Source organism: Polypterus senegalus, chromosome 2 (assembly GCF_016835505.1).
Source record: "Polypterus senegalus isolate Bchr_013 chromosome 2, ASM1683550v1, whole genome shotgun sequence".
Classification (NCBI taxonomy): domain Eukaryota; kingdom Metazoa; phylum Chordata; class Cladistia; order Polypteriformes; family Polypteridae; genus Polypterus; species Polypterus senegalus.
The window spans coordinates 61355677-61378908 of NC_053155.1; the positions used below are offsets into that span (position 1 = coordinate 61355677).

The window sequence follows — 23232 nt, forward strand, 5'->3', positions numbered from 1 at the left end:
AGTGGAAGCTTCATTATTTAGTTATGGCATGCATTGGGTCCAAACAAATACACCAGAGTCGACTTAGTTAGGGTACTCTTCAAGGCCTCAGCAATGGAAAGGTATTATTAAGGTCATAAATAGTTCCATATGTTATTACTCCTGATTATTTTTCAGTTGCATTGCTTCCCTTTTCTAAGTTAAACCTGGCAAATAAAAACACCTTTTATTAATTGTATTTGTTGTCGTCTGTGTCCTTCTTCACTCTCCACCCACATGTCAGGTCACTAAAATATGATGAAATCACACATGATAGCAAATCCTTTCTTTCAATTACAGTGGTACCTCAGTATACGTCTGCTTTGGAATAAGTCCAACTTGGTATACGTCCTGTTTGGAAGCGAAAAATTTTGCTTGGTATACGACCTTTGTTTGGAATACGACTCGCGTGCTACCCTTGTTTACCTCTCGAGACAAAGCCACGACTGCCCACGAGTGTTAGTGCGCCAGTTGCTAGCATTCAGTGAACAACCCGCGCTATAACTCTCTGTGAATTTTCATGTGTGTGGTATAGCGGGTCCACAGCTCCTGTCAAAGTCCAGTTTTAAAATAAATAATCACCGCGTTCGCGGCTTGGTGAGGGGGCGTGGTGACTCTACAAGTGGTTAGTATTGGGCTAAAGCGGTTCTCAGGGCGATTCACGATGTGGGCGTTTCCCACCTAAGTGCACAGGTGAGAGACCATCCGAATTCATGATTGTTCCAGGGGCTGCTGATTTCAGCTGCTATGCCCTCTTGATAAACAGAAGCGCAAGTCGGCTAGAAGGGGAGGAAAAAAAAGAAAGGAAGGAAGGACGGATGGATGGAGAAAGGAGGAGAGAGAGGGTGAGCGCAAGTACAGAGGCAGGCTCATGTTGCAGCTGAACAGGGAGCCTGGGTGTTGGGCCGACACCTGGGGAATAGTAGTAGTGGTTACTCCCGCTAAGTGATCATGGAGCGGGATTGACCGGAAGGAGGTCACTGTGGATCCCAAGTCGCTGTCAGGACGAGCCTACCAGAGCCAGGGATCGGAGAGGTGAACTGAACAGCTAAAGTAGGCAGAGTGAAGGTCAGCTACAAGTAGGGCGACTCCCCTGTTGAGAAGCCCAGAGGGGGGAAGCAGGGGGGCCGCCAGGTAAAAAGGCACAGGGATTCTTGTTGTGTGTTTTTTTTTTTTAAAGAATGCTTCCTGCTGTATTTTAACCTTGATGTTTTTAAGAAGACTTTTTTCTATTGTTTTTAAACTCCATGTTTCACTTCTAATTTTATGGATTTATTTATTGGAACTTTGGACACTGCACTTTAATTTGAACATCTTGTTTTGTTGATTGTTTTAATAAAAGCACTTTGCACTTTTTCACCGTCCCCTTGCTTTGTTGTTACTGATGAGCTTAGCAGTGAGGCACATTACCGACGGTGTAGGGTTCAAGGGCTCTCGGACAGCAGATAGGAGCATACAGCAAAATCGCAACGTCACAACGTGATTTTGTGTTTTTTCACGTAAATTTGAATAGATTTTTGAAAAGTATGAAGGTCGCATGCGTATCAAGACATGGCTGCTGCATACCGTATGCCGAGAACGACGGTATCTACGATTGTGAAAAACAAAGACGTTATTAAAAAGTAAAGTGAGGTTAAATTGTCATTTATTTCATCTAATTGCTTTTGTATTTATGTATTTTAGTATTAAGCAGTGTTTAAATTTTATACAACCCCATCAATGTATAATATGCCAAAATCAATAGGATTTTTTTTCATGGGAACGGATTAATCATTTTTCCATTATTTCTTATGGAAAAAATTTGTTTGGTATACGTCCTATCTGGTATAAGTCCAAGGTCCTGGAATGGATTAAGGACGTATACTGAGGTACAACTGTATTTTTATTTTATTTTTGCAATTACACAAAACAAAAACTAACAACGTGGAATAAGAGTGACAGGGAAAGGGTAGAGACAAGGAGAAGGAGTGAAGCTGCTAAAGGCAAAACTGGATGAAACAGTAGGATCCAGTTGCTATTATACTACACATGTATAGCTTTAAAAGCAGTGTTTCTTATCCATCCCAATTGCCTCCTTCGTGTCTGGATTGCTCCTCTTCTATTTGTTGCTACTAGCAAAATGCTGGGTGAGCCCTGTTGCTCATCATGTTGACCATGACAACTCTAAAAGGAGATCTCCTGTACTTTGAGATCACCAGTAGAATCTCTGCTAAAGTGCAATGAATTGGTTCTGGTAGCCCATGGTGGTCCACCACTTGATTCATGTTTGTGTTTCTTTTATTTTGAAAGTTACACTCATGTAGTACTGGAAGTCCTGAATAATTTCTAATCTCAGTACATCATCCCTGTGCACCATACAACTCCAGTTAATCATAACTAAATTATTTCTAGTTTTTACATACTTACATCTAAAAGAAATTCAACCAAAACATCAGCAGAGAGCTCTCCGTCAAATTCAATGACATTGTCTTCCTTGAATACATACACACTTCCTTCCTCCTCCAGACCTAGAAAAGAAGATGACGACCAGAGTGAGCAGCTTTAACTCATGAGGTGCTATTTAACAGCAGGTTAAATAATTCATTTTATTATATCAGATCATTGGTGTAAAGCTCAAGTTGTTTTTTGACAATGTTAGCTACAAAGTAAAATGTGTATTGCACTGGGACAGTGAAGGGCTGTAATGGCAAAGGGGAATATGGGGAATGTGGGGCATATAATATTGTAAGAAAAAACGATAATCAAAAACAGGCCTCTCCTTACTGTCTGGCATGGTATTGAAGTGGTTCAGAATTTAAGACAGGCAGGCCTCAAGAAACTGCATCAAAGCAGGATCAATTTTTATTGAAAAACTTGATGACAATACCCACCACTGGGAGAACAATAAAAATGTAGTCACATTGTTTCATATTCACATCACTTGAGCATTCTATGATTTTTATATTTCATTACTTGTATGATATGCTTCTTAACCACAAAATGATGAAGTCACATTCACGTATGCCCACTCTTGTTAGTGTGACAGACTGTGGCTCCCTGTTACTCTCCTCAGAAAAAAAATAGAATGAAAACCAATGGACAAAAACATGCGGAATTAAAACTCTTATAAGAAAAACATAGATTACAGTTATAAAACATTATTTGTTTTACTAACTTCAAACCTACTGTAATCACTAACAAGAAAAGCACGAATAATAAGGGAGGAATTTGTAAAATGCACCTTCCAAGATGTTAAGCATTAGACTGGAAAGGCTAATACCCCATGGGGAAGACAAATACAGAAATATAAGTATTTTTCAAGTCATTTTCCATTTGGATTATAACAGAGTTTTCTTTATCCCCTTTTTGTCATTCAGCTTATCACATCTCTTTGAAGTTTGTAGATGCTGCTGGTGGACCCAGGATTAATCAAGTCAGTATTACTCATGCTTTTCAGATTATCTAACTAGTCCTGTAGCAGTTCCAGACCTGCAATATGGGATAAATAAAATTTTTCTAAGACCGTCCAATCGTATGAAAAGAAGAAGTAGGGTTTTGCTTTTCTTAACTTAATTGCTTAGAATAAATAATGAATATATAAGTAAGACCTTGGGGTCTGAATGACTTTAAAAAAGAGCAATCGGCCAAGACAGACCTCTGGGTCATCACATAGTTTTCTAATAAAGACATTTACTTATAGGGTTTACGGGTCTGTGCTAAAACCATTTCTTTTCTCACCTTACCGAGTTTTTTGGCCACTTTAGCATCTTTTCTTGAATCCACCATTCCAATTCCAATTCCTTTGTTCTCCAGGACCTGGGCAGCAAGCTTTAGAGAAAGTGTTAAAAAAAAATTTCAGTAAAGCAACCATATTATTTACTTTATTTATTGTGTATGTGCAGTACAATTACACATACATTATGATGATTTTGTCTATAGCTGTCCCACAATTTTGCAAGAGATTCAAGAGAATTAATCAGTGGCTTTAAAACAACAATAATGGCAGTGACTAACTTGCCAAACAATATATGAGGTGCATAAATGTGAAAAGTTCTAAGTGAAAGAAACGTAAATGTGAAAATTCTAATAAGATAAAAAGAATTGGTTATCCTCTGGATATTTTTTAGAACATTAGAACAGGCCATTCAGCCCAACAAAGCTCACCAGTCTTATTCACTTAATCCTTCCAAAATAACATCAAGTCCAGTTTTGAAAGTCCCAAACGTCTTACTGTCTACAACACCATTTGGTAGCTTATTCCAAGTGTCTATCATTCTTTGTGTAAAGAAAAACTTCCTAATGTGTACGCAAAATTTACCTTTAACAAGTTTCCAACTGTGTCCCCGTGTTCTTGATGAACTCATTTTAAAATAACAGTCTCGATTCACTGTACTAATTCCCTTAATCATTTTAAACACTTCAAACGTGTCACCTCTTAATCTTCTTTTGCTTAAACTGTAAAGGCCCAGCTCTTTTAATCTTTCCTCATAATTCAACCCCTGTAGACCTGGAATCAGCCCAGTCGCTCTTCTCTGGACCTTTTCTAGTGCTGTTATGTCCTTTTTGTAGCCTGGAGACCAAAACTGCACACAGTACTCCAAATGAGGCCTCACCAGTGCATTATAAAGGTTGAGCATAATCTCCTTGGACTTGTACTGCACAGATCGTGCTATATAACCTAACATTCTGTTAGCCTTCATAATGGCTTCTGAACACTGTCAGGAAGTTAATAGCGTAGAGTTCACTATGACTCCTAAATCCTTCTCATGAGGGGTACTTTCCATTTTCTAACCTCCCAACTTATATTCAAACCTAACATTTTTACTTCCTACATGTAATACTTTACATTTACTGACATTAAAGTTCATCTTCACAAATCTGTCCAAGCCTGTATGCTGTCCAAGTCCTTCTGCAAAGATTCAACAGATTTGAGATTATCTGCCAATACTCCTACTCATACTTGGTATCAGCTGCAAACTTAATCAGCTTGTTACTTAGATTATTATCCAAATCATTTATATATATTGTGGCGAGTTGCTGGGGCTACGACCCGGCCGGGATGCCTGGAAGAACCGGAAGCTGGCATGTGCGTCCTCCAGGCCCCGAGGGGGCAACCGCCCTGGAACTGAGGAGGACTACAGGAGAGGAACAAGGAGGCATATACCTATTGGAACCTGTGGCCACCACCAGGGGGTGCCCCGAGTCTCAGAGGGCCCGGGATTGATTTACTTCCACCACACCCGGGAAGATGGAGGAGAATCCCTCCAGGGATGCCCAGAGTGCTTCAGAGTGCTCTTCTGCCACACCAGGAAGTGGTGTCAAAGGGAGTACCTGGAGCACATCTGGGTGAAAATAAAAGGGCCCACCTTCCTACAGTCTGGGAGCTAGAGTTGGGAGTGGGAGCAGGACAAGGCTCCCATAGAGAGAGGAAAGGCGGTCCAAGGAACAGAGTGACAAGGGACAGAGTGAGAAAGGCCCAGTATTAAGGTGATTTGGGCAAGAAGGCCCAGTGAACTGTACGGGACCGAGTTGTGTGTTTATGATGGAGGACAAAATAAAAGACCTTTTTATAAAGATGCTGTGTCTGTTTGATGGTGTCCGGGCATGTATCACAATATATATATACAAAAGTATGTATATATATATATATATATATATATATATATATATATATATATATATATATATATATATATATATATATATATATATATATATATATGTGGCGGGAAGATGGGGATCCTGGAAGGACTGGGAGAGGCACAATACCTCCCTCGGACCACGAGAGGGCAGCCACCCTGGTCTGCATTGGGGCCACGGGATCAGAGCTTACAAGCTCAACCCAGAGTTGGGGCCCATGGTCACTGCCATGGGGCGCCAGGAGGATTGTGGATCCCTGGATTGAAACACTTCTGCCACATTCACAAGTGTCACCGGAAGATCATTGCGAAGCAAATGGAGTACTTCCGGGGCATTTTAAAAGGGGCCGCCTCACTCCATTAGTCAAGCCGGAGTCAAGAGGAAGAGGACGGAGCTTGCGTGTGTAGGAATGAGGGAGTCAGAAAGAGAAGAAGTTAGAGACAGAAGGGACTGAGACTGGCTATTTTAAAGCATTGTGTGGTGTTGTACATTGAAGAATACAATTAAATGTGTGTGTTTTGGATATTTGGTGTCTGTGTTCAGGGGATGAACTTTCACTATATATAAATTTATATATATATATATATATATATATATATATATATATATATATATATATATATATATACAGTATATATGTGTGTGTGTGTGTGTAAATTGTGGTCCTACCACTGACTGTATTCTTATTTCTACATTTTTCCTTAATATTTTGGTTTGTTTTTTCTTTTCTTTTTCATTTTTGAAGATTGTTTATTGGACACTTATGATTTAGTCCATTTTAAAACGATCAATTCTTACAGTATATATTTTTAATATATGTTTTTACTTGGTTGCTGTTCTATCTAGGCCGTCACTGACTATTCAAAATGCTGTCTTATATATGTACTGGAGTTCATTTTGATTTATCTGGATAGAATAATTTCTCTTGTGCAGATTAGTTCTTTGTGTTTCCTACTTCCTTTACATACATATTTGTTGCTTCTTATGATTTACAGTATATATAGTATATGCAGTATAATTGTGTGTATAATTATTGTTTTTTTATTCATTTTTAGTTTTCTGATGAATTTACCTTTTTTAATAATGTAAATAAATGTAATAAAAAGAAAAATAATTTGCCCTTGCATGTGTTGGCTATTTTTTTCATAACATAAAACTTTAGTTTTGCTTTGATCCATGATCACATTTTGGATTTTTTTTAGCCTGCTCCTATGACATAGATAGATAGATAGATAGATAGATAGATAGATAGATAGATAGATAGATAGATAGATAGATAGATAGATAGATAGATAGATAGATAGATAGATAGAGTCACACATGTGCATCAGAGGATCTCCTCGGAGGCTCAGTCAGGGTACATAATAACCCATCAGAACGAGAGGGGTACTGCTGCCAGCGATGTCTCCTTCTTTTCACACAGCGCTGAGAAGCTGCTCAAGGAATACACTTAACTCCGCCCCTTCCAGTACAGTCGCAATAAATAATAATTCTTTACCCTGGGTGTCCCAGAAGGAGACATCATTTATTGGCCAGAGTAACTCACCAGACAGAGCTTGACTAGAAGCAACAAAGCCTCATTCATTTTCCTGACAAGCCCACTAAGAGGCAAATGCTTACGTGTATCTTTGTTGTTTTTCTTTAATTTTCTTGTCTGTCTTCAGACAACAAACAGAACGATGCAGCTGGTGCCCTAAAATTTCCTTGCAGTTTCTGAAGCTGTCATTATCACATTGGCCCCAATAAATAGAGAGATAGATAGATAGATAGATAATTTAGCTTTATAACTTCAGACATTAAATCAGATATCGACTTCCTCCTTCTTGAACTGTGTGAAAACAAATAGGATAACCAAGTGGATTGATGATCGGATGGAGATTCACTTTCAAAAGTCCAATATATTTGTTAAAATAACTGGGTAATTAATGCATTTTCTGATATTTCTGTTGTATCACCAATAAAAAGTTAATGGAAAACATTATGAATGAGGTAAAAGTTAATGTGTTTTAAAGCCCTAATTGTTTATTGTGGCCAAACTGCAATAGCTCTAGTTACTCATAATCAAATCCTAATTATGTGGTGTTTGAAAGTTCTCAAATACATCTTCTGTCTTTTTGCCTGGTTCTTTGGTTTTCTTTCACATGTGTAGATTAGTTTAGCTGATGACTATAAATTGAGACTATGGGATTAGTGCGTAATGTATGTTGGTGATCATAAAAATGTAATGAATGGTGTTTTATGCTAGAATATGAAATCTCATGTGGCCACAGAAACTGGAAAAAAAATCATGATAAGTTAAAAATTATCTTTGTGAACCTAAAGAAACACAGTAGACAATGAGAAGTAACAAGTCCATATATAAGATTATGGTTACCACATAAGGTTACTCACTGTTGAGTGAAACACAAAAGAATCATAGCCTAGTCATGGCACTAGTGAATTCATGCCATTTCTATTTCTTTTTCCAATGTATCACAAAGAATATATTTGAAAATACTTTCATTTAATTGCTGCAGCCTCTGTATCTGTACCATAGCCATGGCATGTCAATGTTCTGTTTGCATCGCTGTGCCAATAAATATAGTAGCTGCTGGAACAACAGTGAAAATATTGATTCAGGATTAACAATGCAGCAGGGCCAATCGCTCAGGCTTAGTGAATATGAGGTAGACACTGCATCAAAGCCTTTTTTTAGATGCTACAATACAATGTTGAAATTTAGACAGAATAAAATCTAATAAAACCAAAAAATTTTAATATGTTTACTTTTTAAAGTATTAATAAAAACAATGGACTGGTGTCCTTAACTGAGTTGATTTATGTCTTACAGCCAAATGCTGCTGATATAGGCTTTGACCAGCTGCAGTCCTCTCTGACTATTTTTACAAACATGATGTTAACTTTGACATAGATTTTAAAGGAGATTGTTCTTTTCATAACTCAGCTGGCTTGATTAAAAAATAAAAATTCATATAGTTTAATATGTGCTACTTAATTGTCTTAGTCATTGTAATAATATGGAGACCAAAAACAACCACATTGTTAAAAATAATTGCTAACAGGCCCTAACAATAGCCTGAAGAATTCATGGTCCAGCTCACTATGGCTCGCTTTCCCCATCTACTGTATATCAATATATTCTGCATGAGTATCTACCTGACATATACTAGTGTTTGAAAGATTGGAATCACTCAAAAATGTTTTGATAGAAACTGATCCCTCTTTTTTCAAGGAACTATTACATTAATTTAAAAATATATCCAAGACTTCAAGGGCCCAGTTTCAGCAGCTTATTTTTCAGTGTCTTAATGGTAGACTCTCTTAGTTCATTGTTAATTAATCACATTTAAATGTTGTAGAGAAACTGTTGTAATTGTATTAGCACAGCTGAAACGTATTATTGTCTTCAATAAAGCAAGTAAACTGTGTCATCTGGGCTGAAAGGTACTGGGCTTTTCTAAAGTTCCATTCTGTGTTCAAAAATGGCCAAAACAAAACACAGCCATATTGTTTGGCTTGCAACTTCTGACAGACTCCATAATTAGTAGATGAAACATAAGTCAATAACATTTTTCATAACCAGACAATTGCTCTTATCTTTAATCTAAATTCTAAAAGAAGAAACCAAAAATCCAAGTCATAAAATAAGTAGCAACCATCTTTAAGAAAATAAACCTAATCAACAAAAGCATACTAGCTAACAGGGATGTATTAGAATTTATCCTAAACACAAACAGAGATGAATCTGTTCTGCTACCTAGCAACCCAACATTTCAAGACAGCAATGCCCAGATCAATATAGTTAGCTATTATTCAAATAAAAATAAGAAGCAAATTTTGTGTATAGTAAAAACCCCCAAACCAGGAGAAAATATAGTAGAAGAAATAAAAGAAGCAAAATAAAAACAGCAAAAATGATAATGTAAGTATACCATAAAACATTGCTTGGCAATTTGTTAATGGTATCTTGATAAAAAATACAGATTTCTACCAAAAACATTACACATTTTTGGTGATTCCAAACTTCTGAATGCTAGTGTAACTTTAAACAATACTCTACATAAAAAAACTAAATTGGGTACAAACCAGACGAAAAAAGTGTCAAAATACAATATGCAAAAAACACAAGTTATGAAGGTTCAGCTGTAAATCTATACTCCAGGAAAATGGCCTGAAAGTTAGAGGGTTTACATGCTCTTCAATAACCCAATTATCCATAGAAACTTCATTTCTAAATTGCCACATAGACCCTTATTCTGATTAGGGAAATCAGTTTATTGGCCTATGATAAACCTGATTAAGAGATGTAAATTTCTCCATGAATGACCCAATTATGTGGCCATGTAAACCCTTAACCAGGTTACTTTTCAGGATTTTGTAGTCTGTTACTCTCTGTCAGCATGCACATGTATTTATTTCACAAACTCTTTCAGCAGCCCCGGGTAGCAGCGTCCACAGAATACATTTCAAGAGGCAATTATTCCTTCATCTGGCTGAAATAATCTGTCTCAATATTTCAGAAATTGCTACATTTCTGTTGATGAGTGGAACTTACAGTGCAAAACTCAGCAACACAATCTTGACTGCAGTAGGGTAATAACATAATAAACATAATGTGAGTTACGTAGTCCAAATACTTTTTAAAGTAATGGGTAACTTAATTGAGGTAAAAATATTGTACACGTAGCAGGTCCTTTGCAGGGCTCAATTGAACAGCCAAGCAGAAAAGAGTGTTCTAAAATCAAATCTGTAACAGAAACCTTTAAATAAAATGTGACTTTGACCATACATATTTATAACATGTAGGTGAATTAATAAATGCATCATGCTTATTTTGTGATTGATGGTGGCCAATGATAATGTTTAACTCTTTTTTGCACAGTTTAATGATGTTGGGGTGTTTTGACAAAGGAGAATTCCAGAAGATTACTTGGCCATTTAAATGCAGATTACAGTGTATTAAGTAATGAGATTTCTACCTTAACCTAATTATGTGTGTGTATGTAAAGGCATTGATTGATACTCTGATTTTTATAACATTATCAGAAATAATAGGGTGAGGTACTGTGTTAGCTATTATGAATGAAATGAGAACTGCAGTAAAATGTGCCAATAAAAGGTGTCATTTTGTTTCACTTCTCCTAACATTATCAGAGAAAATCAGAGTCTGATCCCATGTCTCCACGTGTTTTGAGCTGTTGTCAAACTCACCCATGACCATCTTGTGTCCTAGAAAGCAATGGAGTGTCACAATTCTGTTAAAACACACAGCACCACATTCTGAAACACAGTCTGTTTAAGTTAAGTTTGGATAAGAGAGTGCTGCAGCATTTTAGGATGCAAGCCCTGGAAATTGCACCACTCCATCACAGGTCTAAAACCAACCAATGGTAAATGAAGAACAAAATACAAATCACACAGCAGTAAGAAACCCTAATGCCAACTGAGCACAGAGTCTGTTAAATACATTTTAGTGTCTTGAATTAAACAATGACCTGCTATTGAGGTTATTTGTAATGTTGCACCCAAATAAAGCAATGCATTCAAAATGAATTCATGAGGGTCTTTTTATCCAAACACCTCTCCACAATCCAGTCCAGGGCCTGATGATGGAGGAGAAGGAGCTCAACAAAATGAAGTTGTGAATTGAGCCTGTTAAATTATTATTTGTATTATGTGGCCGACTGGTCTCGTGATTTCAGATTTTTTTGTTATTGCTGTTGGATTTGCCCAGTACACAGTTGGCAAGTGGTTGCTTGTCTCATCAAGCTACGAATGTAACATCTTATTGGGAAACTATGCATTTGGCTAATGTCCTAACTGGACTGGCGTGCTAATATGAAAGCTGATTTACCACACTCAGCTCCTATTTATGGGATGCTTTTAGCATGTAATTTAAGGAAGTAATGAAACCCTCTAAAGCTCCCCTTCTCATTATTTAAAACTATCTCCGCTATCATCTTGACAAACAAAGAATAGCACCCCATAAACCAGTGTGGACAAACAGGAGCAACAAGGTAAGAGGTGTCATATGTAAATGACTAGAAAATACACATTTGGCAGAATTTTGGGATACCTACAGAACTAAAAGGAAGCCATTTCAATTTTTTCAAAGCAGCCACATATAGAGAACATAGGAACACTCTGGCAACCTTGTTGATTACCTTATTGGTACCAGCCAGTGGCTTAAAAACTGTGAATTTGCAAAAGATGAAAATATGACTTTCTGGGGTACAATTAGACTGTGTGTACAACAAGCAAATTCCCTGCATGCAGCTGTGCATACAAGAACATAAGAAATGTTTGGACAATAAGATGCCATTCAGCGCAACAAAGCTCACTATTAACTTTAAGCAAATACAAGGTTTACACATCGTATAAATATTATCTACAACATGGATGAGCAACCTCAGTCCTCAGTGGCAGCAGATTTTTGTTCCTGCCCAGTTCCTTAATGAGAAGTCATTTATCGCTGATGACACACATATTGCTTAAATGCTTCATTTTAGTTGTCTCACTTGTTAAGATTTTAAACCCTTAATTGCTTGTTTTAGTCTTAAACAGTTTCATTCATTGTTTTTAATTGCTTCTTATTAGCAATAAGACAGATGCAAAAGACAAATGAACCACCAGTTCTCCATCTATCTTGTTTCCATTTACACCTATGTGTATTCTTCATGAACTATCTGCTTAAATTACTTTAATTTTGGTGTTTCTGCTGCTGTATGCATCTAAATTTCCCCTGGGATTAATAATGTGTATCTAATCTAATGTAATAAAATATATAGAAGAGAAACTGAAGAGAAAAAAGTGAAGGACAGAGAGTTATTCTTCCATTTTGGGCTTTATTTGGATGATATCCTTGGAAATGAAAAAATCTACAGAGTAAGAATGACTTGACATTGCAGAGTTAAAACACTAACAAGGTAAGACATTAAATAAGATGTTATTGGCCAGGATTGGTTTCTAACTAATCCACTGAATTGGAACAAAAACCCACAGCCACAGCGGCCCTTCAGGACTGAGGTTGTTCACCCCTCATTTACAACATTATTTGGTAACATTTCCCATAGATCTACTAGTATTAATGTGAAGAAGTACTTTCTAACGTTGGTGTTGAATAAGCCCTCTCTGTGCCCGTGTGCTATCTGAACTCATTCATTAGAAACAGCATGAAATCTCTTAAAACAGGGGTGTCAAACTATCTGCCTGTTTAACTGCAAGTAACTGAAGTAGCTTTGTGCCCTCTGCTGTCTGGTATCATTGAAGACCACTTGTTCCTTTAAGGCAGGGGTGTCAACCTCAGGTCCTGGGGGGCCACGGTAGCTGCAGGTTTTTGTTCCACTCACTTTCCCTTTTAGTAACAAGATGCTACTGCTAATTAAACAACTGGATTCATTCTAATGGATTTGCTTGTTAAGACTCAGATGTTTTAATTGTTTTGTTTTTTTTATTAACTAGCAGTTAAACAAAAATAAGATGCAAAGTGAGCCAACACGTGCGAAACCACAAAATTCAGTCACTTTCTTAATTAGTAGCCAATTCTTGTTGTTAGTGAACCAATTTTTTAATTTCATTGCTTGTTGCTGTTCATATTCTGCCACTCATGACATTCTCAAAAGTGTTGATTTTCATTTTTCTGAGGGTACCACCAAAATGTTTTGCGCAGATGCAAATTATATCCGGTTAGCTTATCGTGTCATTTCTTTGTGTATCATTATTGTTTGATTGCTGATTAAGGGTTTTGAGTCTTAAAAAGCAAGCCAGTGTGGCGGACAGTCCATGCCCAGTCGGGATGCTCCTTTGCTGTATATTCAGGGGGAGCAGCCCTGGACTGTGCAATACCTCCCACTGGATGCTAGATGGCTGCCTCCTGGGCTGGAGCAGTGCCTCGCTTTCCCGCAGAGCTCTATGGGAATTGGAGTTGGGTGCAGCCCTGTTGGGTCCCGCAGGCGCTGCCAGGGGGTGCTGCAGCTGGGACTCCTGAGCACGTATGGGCTGAATATTCGCCATACCCGGAAGTGTAGCTGGAACTCGGCAGTCAACCACCTGGAGCACCGGGTGGAATATACAAGGGGCCAGCAACCACCACTCAATGGCCAGAGTCGGGAGGAAGAGGACGAAGTTTGGAGGAGGAGTGTTGGTGCAAAAGAAGAGTGTGTTTTGGGTGTTTTTGGGTGTACTTGAGACTGTGTTGTGACTGTGGGGGTCACGGGGAAGACATGCCCCACAGGTGAAGAAAAATAAAGAGTTTCTTTGTTTTTACAAGTGCCTCATGTGTGAGTCTGTGTCGGGTCTGGTGCCTATATAGCGCCTTTTACACCAGTTACACTTAAGGTACAAGAAGTGTGCATCATTATTAATAATAATTGACAAGCAAAGCGGCTGTAATGAAAACCTGTAGCCACTGCATCCCCCCAGGATCTGGGTTTGACATCCCTGCCCAAGGCCTAGAGGGACCAGTGGCCTTCTATTGATAACAGACAACAGGTGCAGTTAAACAGGCAGTTAGTTTCTCCAGAAGTCACTAGAGGTTACCCTGGACTACTGACCCTGGATTTGTGTAGGAAGCCCCCAGACCTGGGACAGATTCTGAGTTCTGCTTGAAGGTGAATTCCTAATGCTGTTTAAAAGTAACTGCCTGCCAGGAGGTTTTAGAGTTGTAAGGTAAGTTGTGCTAAGACAGAGATGAATGAGGAGATTTGTGAAACACAGGAAGGTGGGAAAGTGCAGAAGACACCCCCCAGACAGACAAGGGAACAGCCAAACAGTATGGTCCAGTGAGGCGGTAGGATTTCTTTAGTGCTCTGTTTATTTCGATAATTAGTATCCTGCCTTTGTTCATTCCTTTGTAATTTTTGACTTAAATAAACAACTTTATTTTTGTTCTTCTTGAGTTATTGTTGTATGTAACAATTGGTGCACCCTTTGAATTCTGACAAATGGCAATTTAACAAAAAAAAAGCTAGGAAAAACAACATGGCATGCTGATGGAATAAATTGGAAATTATTTTATCATTTGTCAGGGTTTATATTTTGCTCTTTAGAATGCTAATATTCAGTGAATGAAGCCCCAAGATATATAAGCTCTTCATGATGTCAGGGAACAGAAAGCCTGGACGGCATTCAGGCATCAACAAATGGCAGAGACTCAACCATGTGAGCTAAGAATAAAGAGATCAGCTTTCTTCTCCTTATAGGCACAAAGAAATGAAACAAAATCCTATTTTTGTCCACTGCAGGGTTCTTTGCAGCTGAAGAAAATCAGGAAAAAATTGCCACTTTAATTTCCATGGCTGAAAAAGAAATTAAATTCAAAAATATGCATTTGCTTCTGAGTGGTTATATGAAATATTGAATATGTAATTCTGACAAGTAGCACATAGGCATGTTATATTTATTTTAAAAGGTAAATAACATCTGAATAATAGACATGTGCACTAGATTTGGTATAGACGTTTAATGACTGTCATACATAATTTGGTTCTGTCTGCTGATTATTCCACTTTCAGAAGAGGCAAGAAGGTAGGATGAAATATCCATCTATTTATTCACTTCACCCACATTTTCCATTACAATAAATGCCTCATCTTGGAAGCTTCAGGCACAGTGCTTGATGGCGCAGTTAATCTAACACACAGAACTATGGGATGTAGCAGGAAAGTGAAATTCCACATCGATGTGAAGTAAATTTACAAATGTTACATTGGATGGGCCAAGGATTGAACCCAAGTCCACTCAGCAGTGAGGCAACAATGGTAAGAAAAGAGCACAGGTATCAAGAGATAGAGAGATGCAGGACTTTTTGCTATGCTAGGTAATTTCAAAGGCAGTGAATACTGTTATAATATCAGTGGTGTATGGTATGGTTATTTTTGTATGTCTTTTACCCTGTTTTCTACTGTTGTCCTAATTAAACAATGTTGTTGTGTGTTGTATCGTTTGTGTGTGTGTACACAAATTAAAGGTGGTGGGCTATCTGCTCGGCACCTTAAAATAATCCTAAAATCGGTAGATATTGTCTAGCAGCCCCTTGGTTTCCCAATCTAGGTTTCCGACCCTGTGCCTGGCTGTTGTCTTTAAGGAGTCTGCATGTTTTTTCCAGGCAGTGCAGATTTTCCACTGGGTGTTTCAGGTTTTCACCCACAACCCCAAAGGCGAGTATGTAACTGGATTGGCAATCCCAAATTGGTCCTTTTTGGGTGTGTTTGTGAGTGGGCACTGTGATGGACTGATGTTATGCCCAAGGCTGCTCCCTGCCTTTTACCCATTTTTGCCAGGAAAGGTTCCGACCCTCTGTAACCCCGAATTTGACTAAGTGGGTTTGAAAATGTTATGTAGATGTAGGTATTTTGAAAATAAACTGAGGAACTGCCTCTATCAGTTTACTGCATACACAAAAGAAGACCTCATATACTGCAAGTTAAGGATCTGTACATAAACATGAGAACATCCATCGGTCTTTGCATTTCTTATCCCTGTAGCACTACATGCAAGACAGGAACCAACCCATAATGTGATGCAGCCCATGTCAGGCACTCTACAGCACTAACCCACACCAGTTCATACTGGGGTACAGGTTATTCTCCTGATTCGTCCAGATCAGACTCACTGGAAGCTACAACCTGCCCTGACAGCATTGAGTGTAAGCAGGAAACAGTCCTGTCCAGGGTGTCAGTCTACTGTAGGAGCAACTCATGTGCATACCCACACTCCAAGTCACAAATATTTATTGTTTTATACGATACCATTCTCAAACCCAGTTACTCCTAATTCAGGTAGCGAAAGTCTACCCTGGTAGCACTTGACATAGAGGAAGATACAATCCTGGACAGGCCACTAGTCCATTGAATGGTCCTCTCAAGCAAACACAATCTCATGGCCAATTTGGAACCAGGAGCTTACCTAATCTTGAGAGGAAAACTGGTGTAGCCAGTGGAAATCCACCCAGACATGGGGAGAAAGTGCATACTCTATACTGACAGTGACTGGAGGAGGTGGGATATGGTTCTGTGAGGTGGCAGTGCTACCCACTGTGCCACCATGCCACCCATTATATACTATATTGTGTGTATATACATACTTTATGCATATATACACACACACACACATACTGTATATACAGGGGTGGGCAAAAATAGGTTTACAGTTGTAAGTATGCGAGGCCGGCATTTTGAGCACTTGTGACATTCTTTTGAATTGCTAAAGTTATTGAGTTAATAAAGCTATTGTAATAATCATACTCTGCATCTCCTTTTCCATATGAACAACTGTAAACTTACTTTTGACCACCCTGTATATATTGCTATTTATATATATACATGGTCATTTGTTTCATTTACTGTTAAATGTCCGATTTTCTTTGCTTCGTATCATCTTCTTATTTACGTCGTCTTATCTCCTACTATCAAGTGGCCTAAGCCAGTCAAAGTTATGGTTCTTTACCAGTAGTGCAGTGATGCACCTTGGATATCAATGGAAGCCCCTGAGATAAGTGACAATAAGTAGCCACGTGCATTTATTTAATCTTTGAAATCCTACTGGGCACAACATGACAAAAAAATGATAAATACTGGTCATCTATAGCAAAGTATCAAGTAAGCTGAGCATTGGAATTCAGTGTGAAGTCTGTTGTAAGTTAGCAACATCTTCTTCTCAATCTAAAACTTGAATTCTCATGCGATGGCAGCCAGCTCTTAAAATTTGAATAAATACACATAATGAATGTTTAGAATAAACCCATTTCATCATATTGATTATTTTCATCACATGAAGAAAAAGAAAAATGAACACAGAAATAAGAGTGCTCAGTATACCCTCCTCCTCCTCTCCATCCTTGGGGACAATGCAAAGGATGAGCTGACCAGGCCACCCTCCTCATTTTTCCTCACCCTGACCTGCAACTCGCCAGCCCTTTTTTGCTCCTTACCTCCAACACCAGCTCCGTCATCTGAAACTGCTTCTGCCGCTCCTTGTTGGAAGGTGGGGGCTCGTGGTACAGAAGGCAAAGCATGTCATACTTTTTGAAGGCTTTTCTGTAATTCTGCATATCAATGTCAATCACACGGTCCTTCCCATCAAAACTAGGAAACTGCAGCCCTTTCTCTGCATCGCAAAACGACGCCAGATAGAGGCAAGCCAGAACGAAGCAGATGACTTTCATCATCTTGAGACTTTTGAGGTCCGAAGTGCTGGATTGGAGCAGTAATGGTGGGACTCACAAGGTGGATGTGTGTCCCTCTTTGCTTATTTTATTATTTAAGTTGGCTTCTCTTTGGGCTCCAGTGGCTTGAAGGAGAACGCCGGCTTACTCCTCTAGCAATCTGCCCAAGACAAAGAGAAAGACAAAAAAGAAATGCAGTGTAAGGCTGAACTCTGGATACCTTACATAGCTACGCCCTCTCCCCTGCCATTTCAAAACCATTTTTAGGAAGCAGTTGTTTCAGGCTAAAAATAAACCCAAGCAATAAAAGGAGGACAGATATGACACCATTAGGGATTTGCCTGGGCCCTTTATCAGCTAAGCTGATGGACTGTGGGCATGAAGGAAAAAAAGGAAATTAATTGACTAATTTATTAGATGCAAGCATGCTTGGGAATATGTACTTCTGCGGCACCTGACACATTTTTGATTGTCCGCCCACTTTTATTTTGCCCTGCAGCACAGAGACAACTGGACTTTGAGACTATTAAGATGTTTCTGGAGAGCATCTGCTAATGCATGAATGCCACAGCGGGACAGCCTGTTTTAAACAACTCTGCACCATAACTTAATCTTTAGTGAAGCGGTTTGGTACATTAGAAAGAAACAAATTAAAGAAAAATGTGTTGATGTTGTTCACTATTACTCTTCTAAATCTGTTCAGAGCAGCCAAGGGGGCAACTGTGCTCTGCAGATTAAGAGCCAATGCTGCCATCATTTACCCGACTCTGGGTGTTTTTGACAGAAGGCAGGCAGGCTGAATTTTCCAGCTTGCTTGCTACTATCTTTACAGTATGTATGGAGTTGTGGGAATCTGGAACAAACTACCAAGATATGTAGTGGAAGTAGAAACCTTGAGAATCTTAGAGAAACATTTTGAAATTCTGGGACAGATTAGCTTTTAACTAAACAAATGAGGTTGACAGAGTGAATGGTTTCCCTTCTTTTCACAAATTTCTTATGCTCTTAACTGTGTTTTTTGTGTTAGATGAAGGCAAAAGACCCACACCAGCTACTGTCCATCAGATAAATGTGGTTTGAGCAGAGGTTGCATGCAGCCTGGACTTGGTGCTAAAGACTCTTCACACTGAAAGAAGTGCACCCATTTTAACACACAACATGTCATATGCACATCCATCCATCCATTTTAAAACCTTCTTATCCAGTTTAGGGATCATGTTCACTCACACTGGGTCAATTAATATGTGCAAAACTTCACAATCAGTAATCAGGCTAGCATTTGAACCCATGGCTCAAGAGCTATGAGGTAGCAGTGGTGACCACTGTGCAATTACACTGGACTATAAAACAGGGAAAAAACCCAGCCATGCATATATTGTACATGTCACACGCCCTTACATACTGTATCAGCAGAGGCTGCATGGAGGACAAAAGCATACGAGGAGATCGGTCAGTCAGTCGTAACGAAGCACCTCAGTATTACACCTACAACATGTGTTTCTATAGCACACTTTTATATTAAATATGTAGCTCAGAGTAATTTACAAGGAGTTAAGAAAAAAATGACAAAGAATAAATGACGTTAAATACCCAAAAAAACATGTTTTGTATAAAAATATAATATATTTGAAAGCAGCAATAAAATCAAGTGCAGCACACAATAACTAAAATGCATGATAAATTAATAAACACAAAAGGTAAAAATAAAAAGGCCTTACATTGGAGTATTCAACCATCATTTTTACTGAATCCACATAATCCAGTTTAATAGTCGTGAGGGGCTAGAGTCGGGACTGGAAAGACTGGGTACAAGGCAGGGTGGGTTGCCCAGTCCATTGCAGAATGCGGTTAAGTACACTCACTCACACTTTAAAGAAGCCAGTCTACATAAAATGCACAATTTTGGAATGAAATTAGATTAGCGGTAGCTAGCAAAGGTGACTGGGATACCAGGAAAACAGGTGATTACTGGGCAGGGAGTGAAAACCAGTCTGTTGGAGTTGTGAAGTGGCAGTGCTAACCACTGAGCCACCCTGCAGTAACAGTAGGATGGAACAGGTCACATCACTTTGGAAAGTACAAACAAAGCAGATCAAAAATTACATAAACTCTATTATAGTTTTAAAAACATGGATTTTCCCCCTCAGGGGGAGCTCAAGGAAGAAAGTTCCAGATACTGCTACATATTATAAGGCCTGTGCCAGAAGAGTTCAGGCATCTTGCATGTTGTAATGCCTACATGTAGGATCACAAAGAGCTATAATTTAAGTGCACCATACTAATGTCAGACCTCAGTCAGCCATTGTCCAACTCGCTATATCCTAACTACAGGGTCACGAAGGTCTGCCGGAGCCAATCCCAGCCAACACAGTGCGCAAGGTAGGAAACAAACTCTGGCCCACCGCAGGGTGCACACACCCACACACCAAGCACACACTAGGGACAATTTAGGATCGCCAATGCACCTAACCTGCATGTCTTTGGACTGTGGGAGGAAACTGGAGCACCTGAAGGAAACCCACACAGACACGGGGAGAACATGCAAACTCCACACAGGGAGGACCCGGGAAGAGAACCTGGGTCTCCTAACTGCGAGGCAGTAGCGCTACCACTGCGCCACCATGCCGCCCAACGTCAAAACTCCCTCCAGTAATCTGTAGGTGCAGCGATAACAATATCAGCATTCTCTTAAGTGTACACAAACTGGACATGCTTACAAAAGTGACAGCACGTGCTCCACTGTCCCTCGGAGGCAGCTTTCCAGTAGGAAAAGGTAAAATTCTTGACTGCACTGTTGCATGATGCCCTGTTAATTGTGCTGGTGGCATGCGCCTCAATAGTGGTGCAGATTGGGATAAAGCAACAAAATGACACAATAAAACACAATTATATGGTATTACAAAGAGTAATGCAAACTAGACAGGTAGATGGTCATACAGGAAACAGAAGAAGGGGAACAAGGCAAAGTACCAAAAGGCCTTAGGCAAAAACAAAGGCCAAAAGCTGGCAAAAAAGTCAAATTGTTAAAGATCTCAAAATTTGTAGAGAACCTGACAAACATTTTCTCAAAGGCAGGAAGAGCAAGGATTTGAGCAAAGAGCTTCAATCAAGCCCTTTCAACCTATTGGGTTCGGTGGCCACCGTCGGAATCATGGTCTGCAGCACCTCCACCACATCCGAAAGTGTTGCAGTATGAAAGAGGCCGCCTCACTCCATTTCAGGGAGCCGAGGTCGGGTGGCAGAGGACAGAGCTTGCGGGAGAGGAGTGGAGGCGGCAAAGGAAAAGAGAAGAAAGTAAAAGAAAGGACTGTGAGTTTGGGCTGTTTGGTGCACTGTGCTCTGTGCAGGAAGAACTGTAAAACTAAAAGCGTGTGTTTTTGGACCTCTGAGTCTGCATGTCTGTGTTCAGAACTATTTAGCTTTTTACAGAAGCTCTTTAAATTAAATGAATACATAAACACACACACACACACACACACTTTGGTCTGAACACAAATGAGAATGTCTAGAAAGCAAGAAAATTGTAAAGAAAGAAAACCTCTAACTTGGCTGTCACAGTCCCAGTGAGGCATCATGAAGACATATTGCTGTTGGTATAAAGGAGCCCCCATAGTGTTTCTTGACCTACGTCTGCTGAGTAATTCATCGGCTGAAAGTTCTCAGTGTTAAGTGTGATTATGTCCTATTGCTGTAACAAGGAATCCATCTATCTAACCAAATATTTAGGAATGCACTCCACTTTTTAGGCCCCAGAGAGGCTTAGTCTATCTGCCAGAATGTGGTACCAGCATTGGCTGGGGCGCCACACTCAAGTATCTGCAGTCACACATACTGAGCCAGTTTAGAGTCAAAAGTAAATCTAGTATGCAATATATTTTGATTATTGTAAGCTGTGATAAAAAGATAACAAAAATAACACTTTCTATGATTTAATAGACGCTCATTTAGGACAGAGTGTCAGCCTGCAGTTATTCACAGCCCACAAGACAGGACACAATAGGGACCAGAGAAATACCGTGCACATACGGAAAAAGTTGCAACTGCCACACATTGACCAAAGATGGATTCAACCTCTAATTCCTGCACTGCCATTCCTCTCATGCTTAGCCTACAACCTAAGACAGTCACCTATTGCTTTAATCCAGGCTTATTTAGCATCAGGCAACCGACAAGTGGTCTGCAGGGAAAAGAGCGTCATTTCAAAAAGAGTACACGTGTACTGTATGTTTGACAGGGCTTGTGTTTTATCCATGCTAACAGAAATGGCATCAGGGCCAGATGTCTATTGTTTGGTATTCTGACTTCTAAAAATACCCTGATTGTTAACAATAGATTCTGTTTTCCAACCGGAATAAACTGCTGAACAGTGGCAGGCATGCACACTGCAGACATTTCGGTATGCTTTCACTTCATAAACAGGGCTTTGTGAAAGAGTAACAAGTTCCCCCTGGAATGAATTCCTGTTACGGTACAGCACAGCCAATTAAAAAGTTATCTAGAACCAATATAAAACAAAAAAAACTTTAAACAGTACATCTATTGAGCACTAAGAAAATCACCAGTAGGTGGCAGATTTGAAAAGAAAATGTGAATAAAACACACAGTATATGTGTCCTGTAGCGCTTTACACTGTACACTTGCAACTTTTAAGGTAGTTTGGATCACAGCATCAACTGAAAATGAATTAACAAAATCTCCCCTGCCTTTGAGTTGCTCAGCTAAAATACTAATATAAAACATGTTCAATGAAATATACAAAAAAAGGAAATTATAACGACTAGGTTATTATTGTTATTCAAGGTTACTTAAAGCATCCAAGATACAATTATTTACACTTCTTTTGTTTTTCTAATGGGAGCACAGATAGGTGAAGTGATCTGCTCCTGGTCACACAGTGTCAGTAGTGGAATCAGAATGCCCTGCTTCAGAGTTTGAAGTCCAAAGCCTTCGCCATCACTCCTGTGCCCAACTCACAAACTGTAAAAGGATTAATATTTAAGCTGGCAGCCAACAAATGCACACACTGCACCTGAAAGGATGTTGGCCTCAGTCCCACTGCTAGTCACATTACTAGAGGGGGTCAAAGTGCTCATGGCAAATATTTCTAGAGAACATCACAAACAAAGCAGACTCTTAAAGAGAAAGTGCAGACTTTCTATTGTTCTACAAAGCTGATGCAGTTTATGAAAGTAACTAAAAAAAGATATTTTATGATTACATTAGAGCTTTCAGGAATACAAGATGCAGAATCTAAAATATGATTAAAGCAAAGTGTTGAATCTATTGCAATAAGATTTCAATTACATGTAACAAAGTAAATTTAATTTCTCTTATATTCTGATTTTATATAAATGTACTTTGCTCTGATCTCGGATAATTCTGCTTATTTTGCAGCTCTTTGAGTTGAATTAAACAGGTTCAAAAATGGATGA

The 23232-nt window shown here is 39.0% G+C and overlaps 1 protein-coding gene across 1 annotated transcript in view; it reads right to left on the reverse strand.

Annotated features, from left to right (window-relative positions):
- casq2 (calsequestrin 2) overlaps positions 1–18013 on the reverse strand; it is a 45663-nt gene extending 27650 nt beyond the window's left edge. The window contains exons 1-3 of the mRNA XM_039743820.1: positions 17567–18013; positions 3741–3825; positions 2425–2525 (exon numbers count right to left, since the gene is read on the reverse strand). Of these exons, the coding sequence (XP_039599754.1) occupies positions 2425–2525; positions 3741–3825; positions 17567–17803 (423 nt within the window). The 5' untranslated portion in view covers positions 17804–18013. The remainder of the gene's footprint in view (positions 1–2424; positions 2526–3740; positions 3826–17566) is intronic.
- Between the last annotated feature and the right edge of the window lie 5219 nt (positions 18014–23232).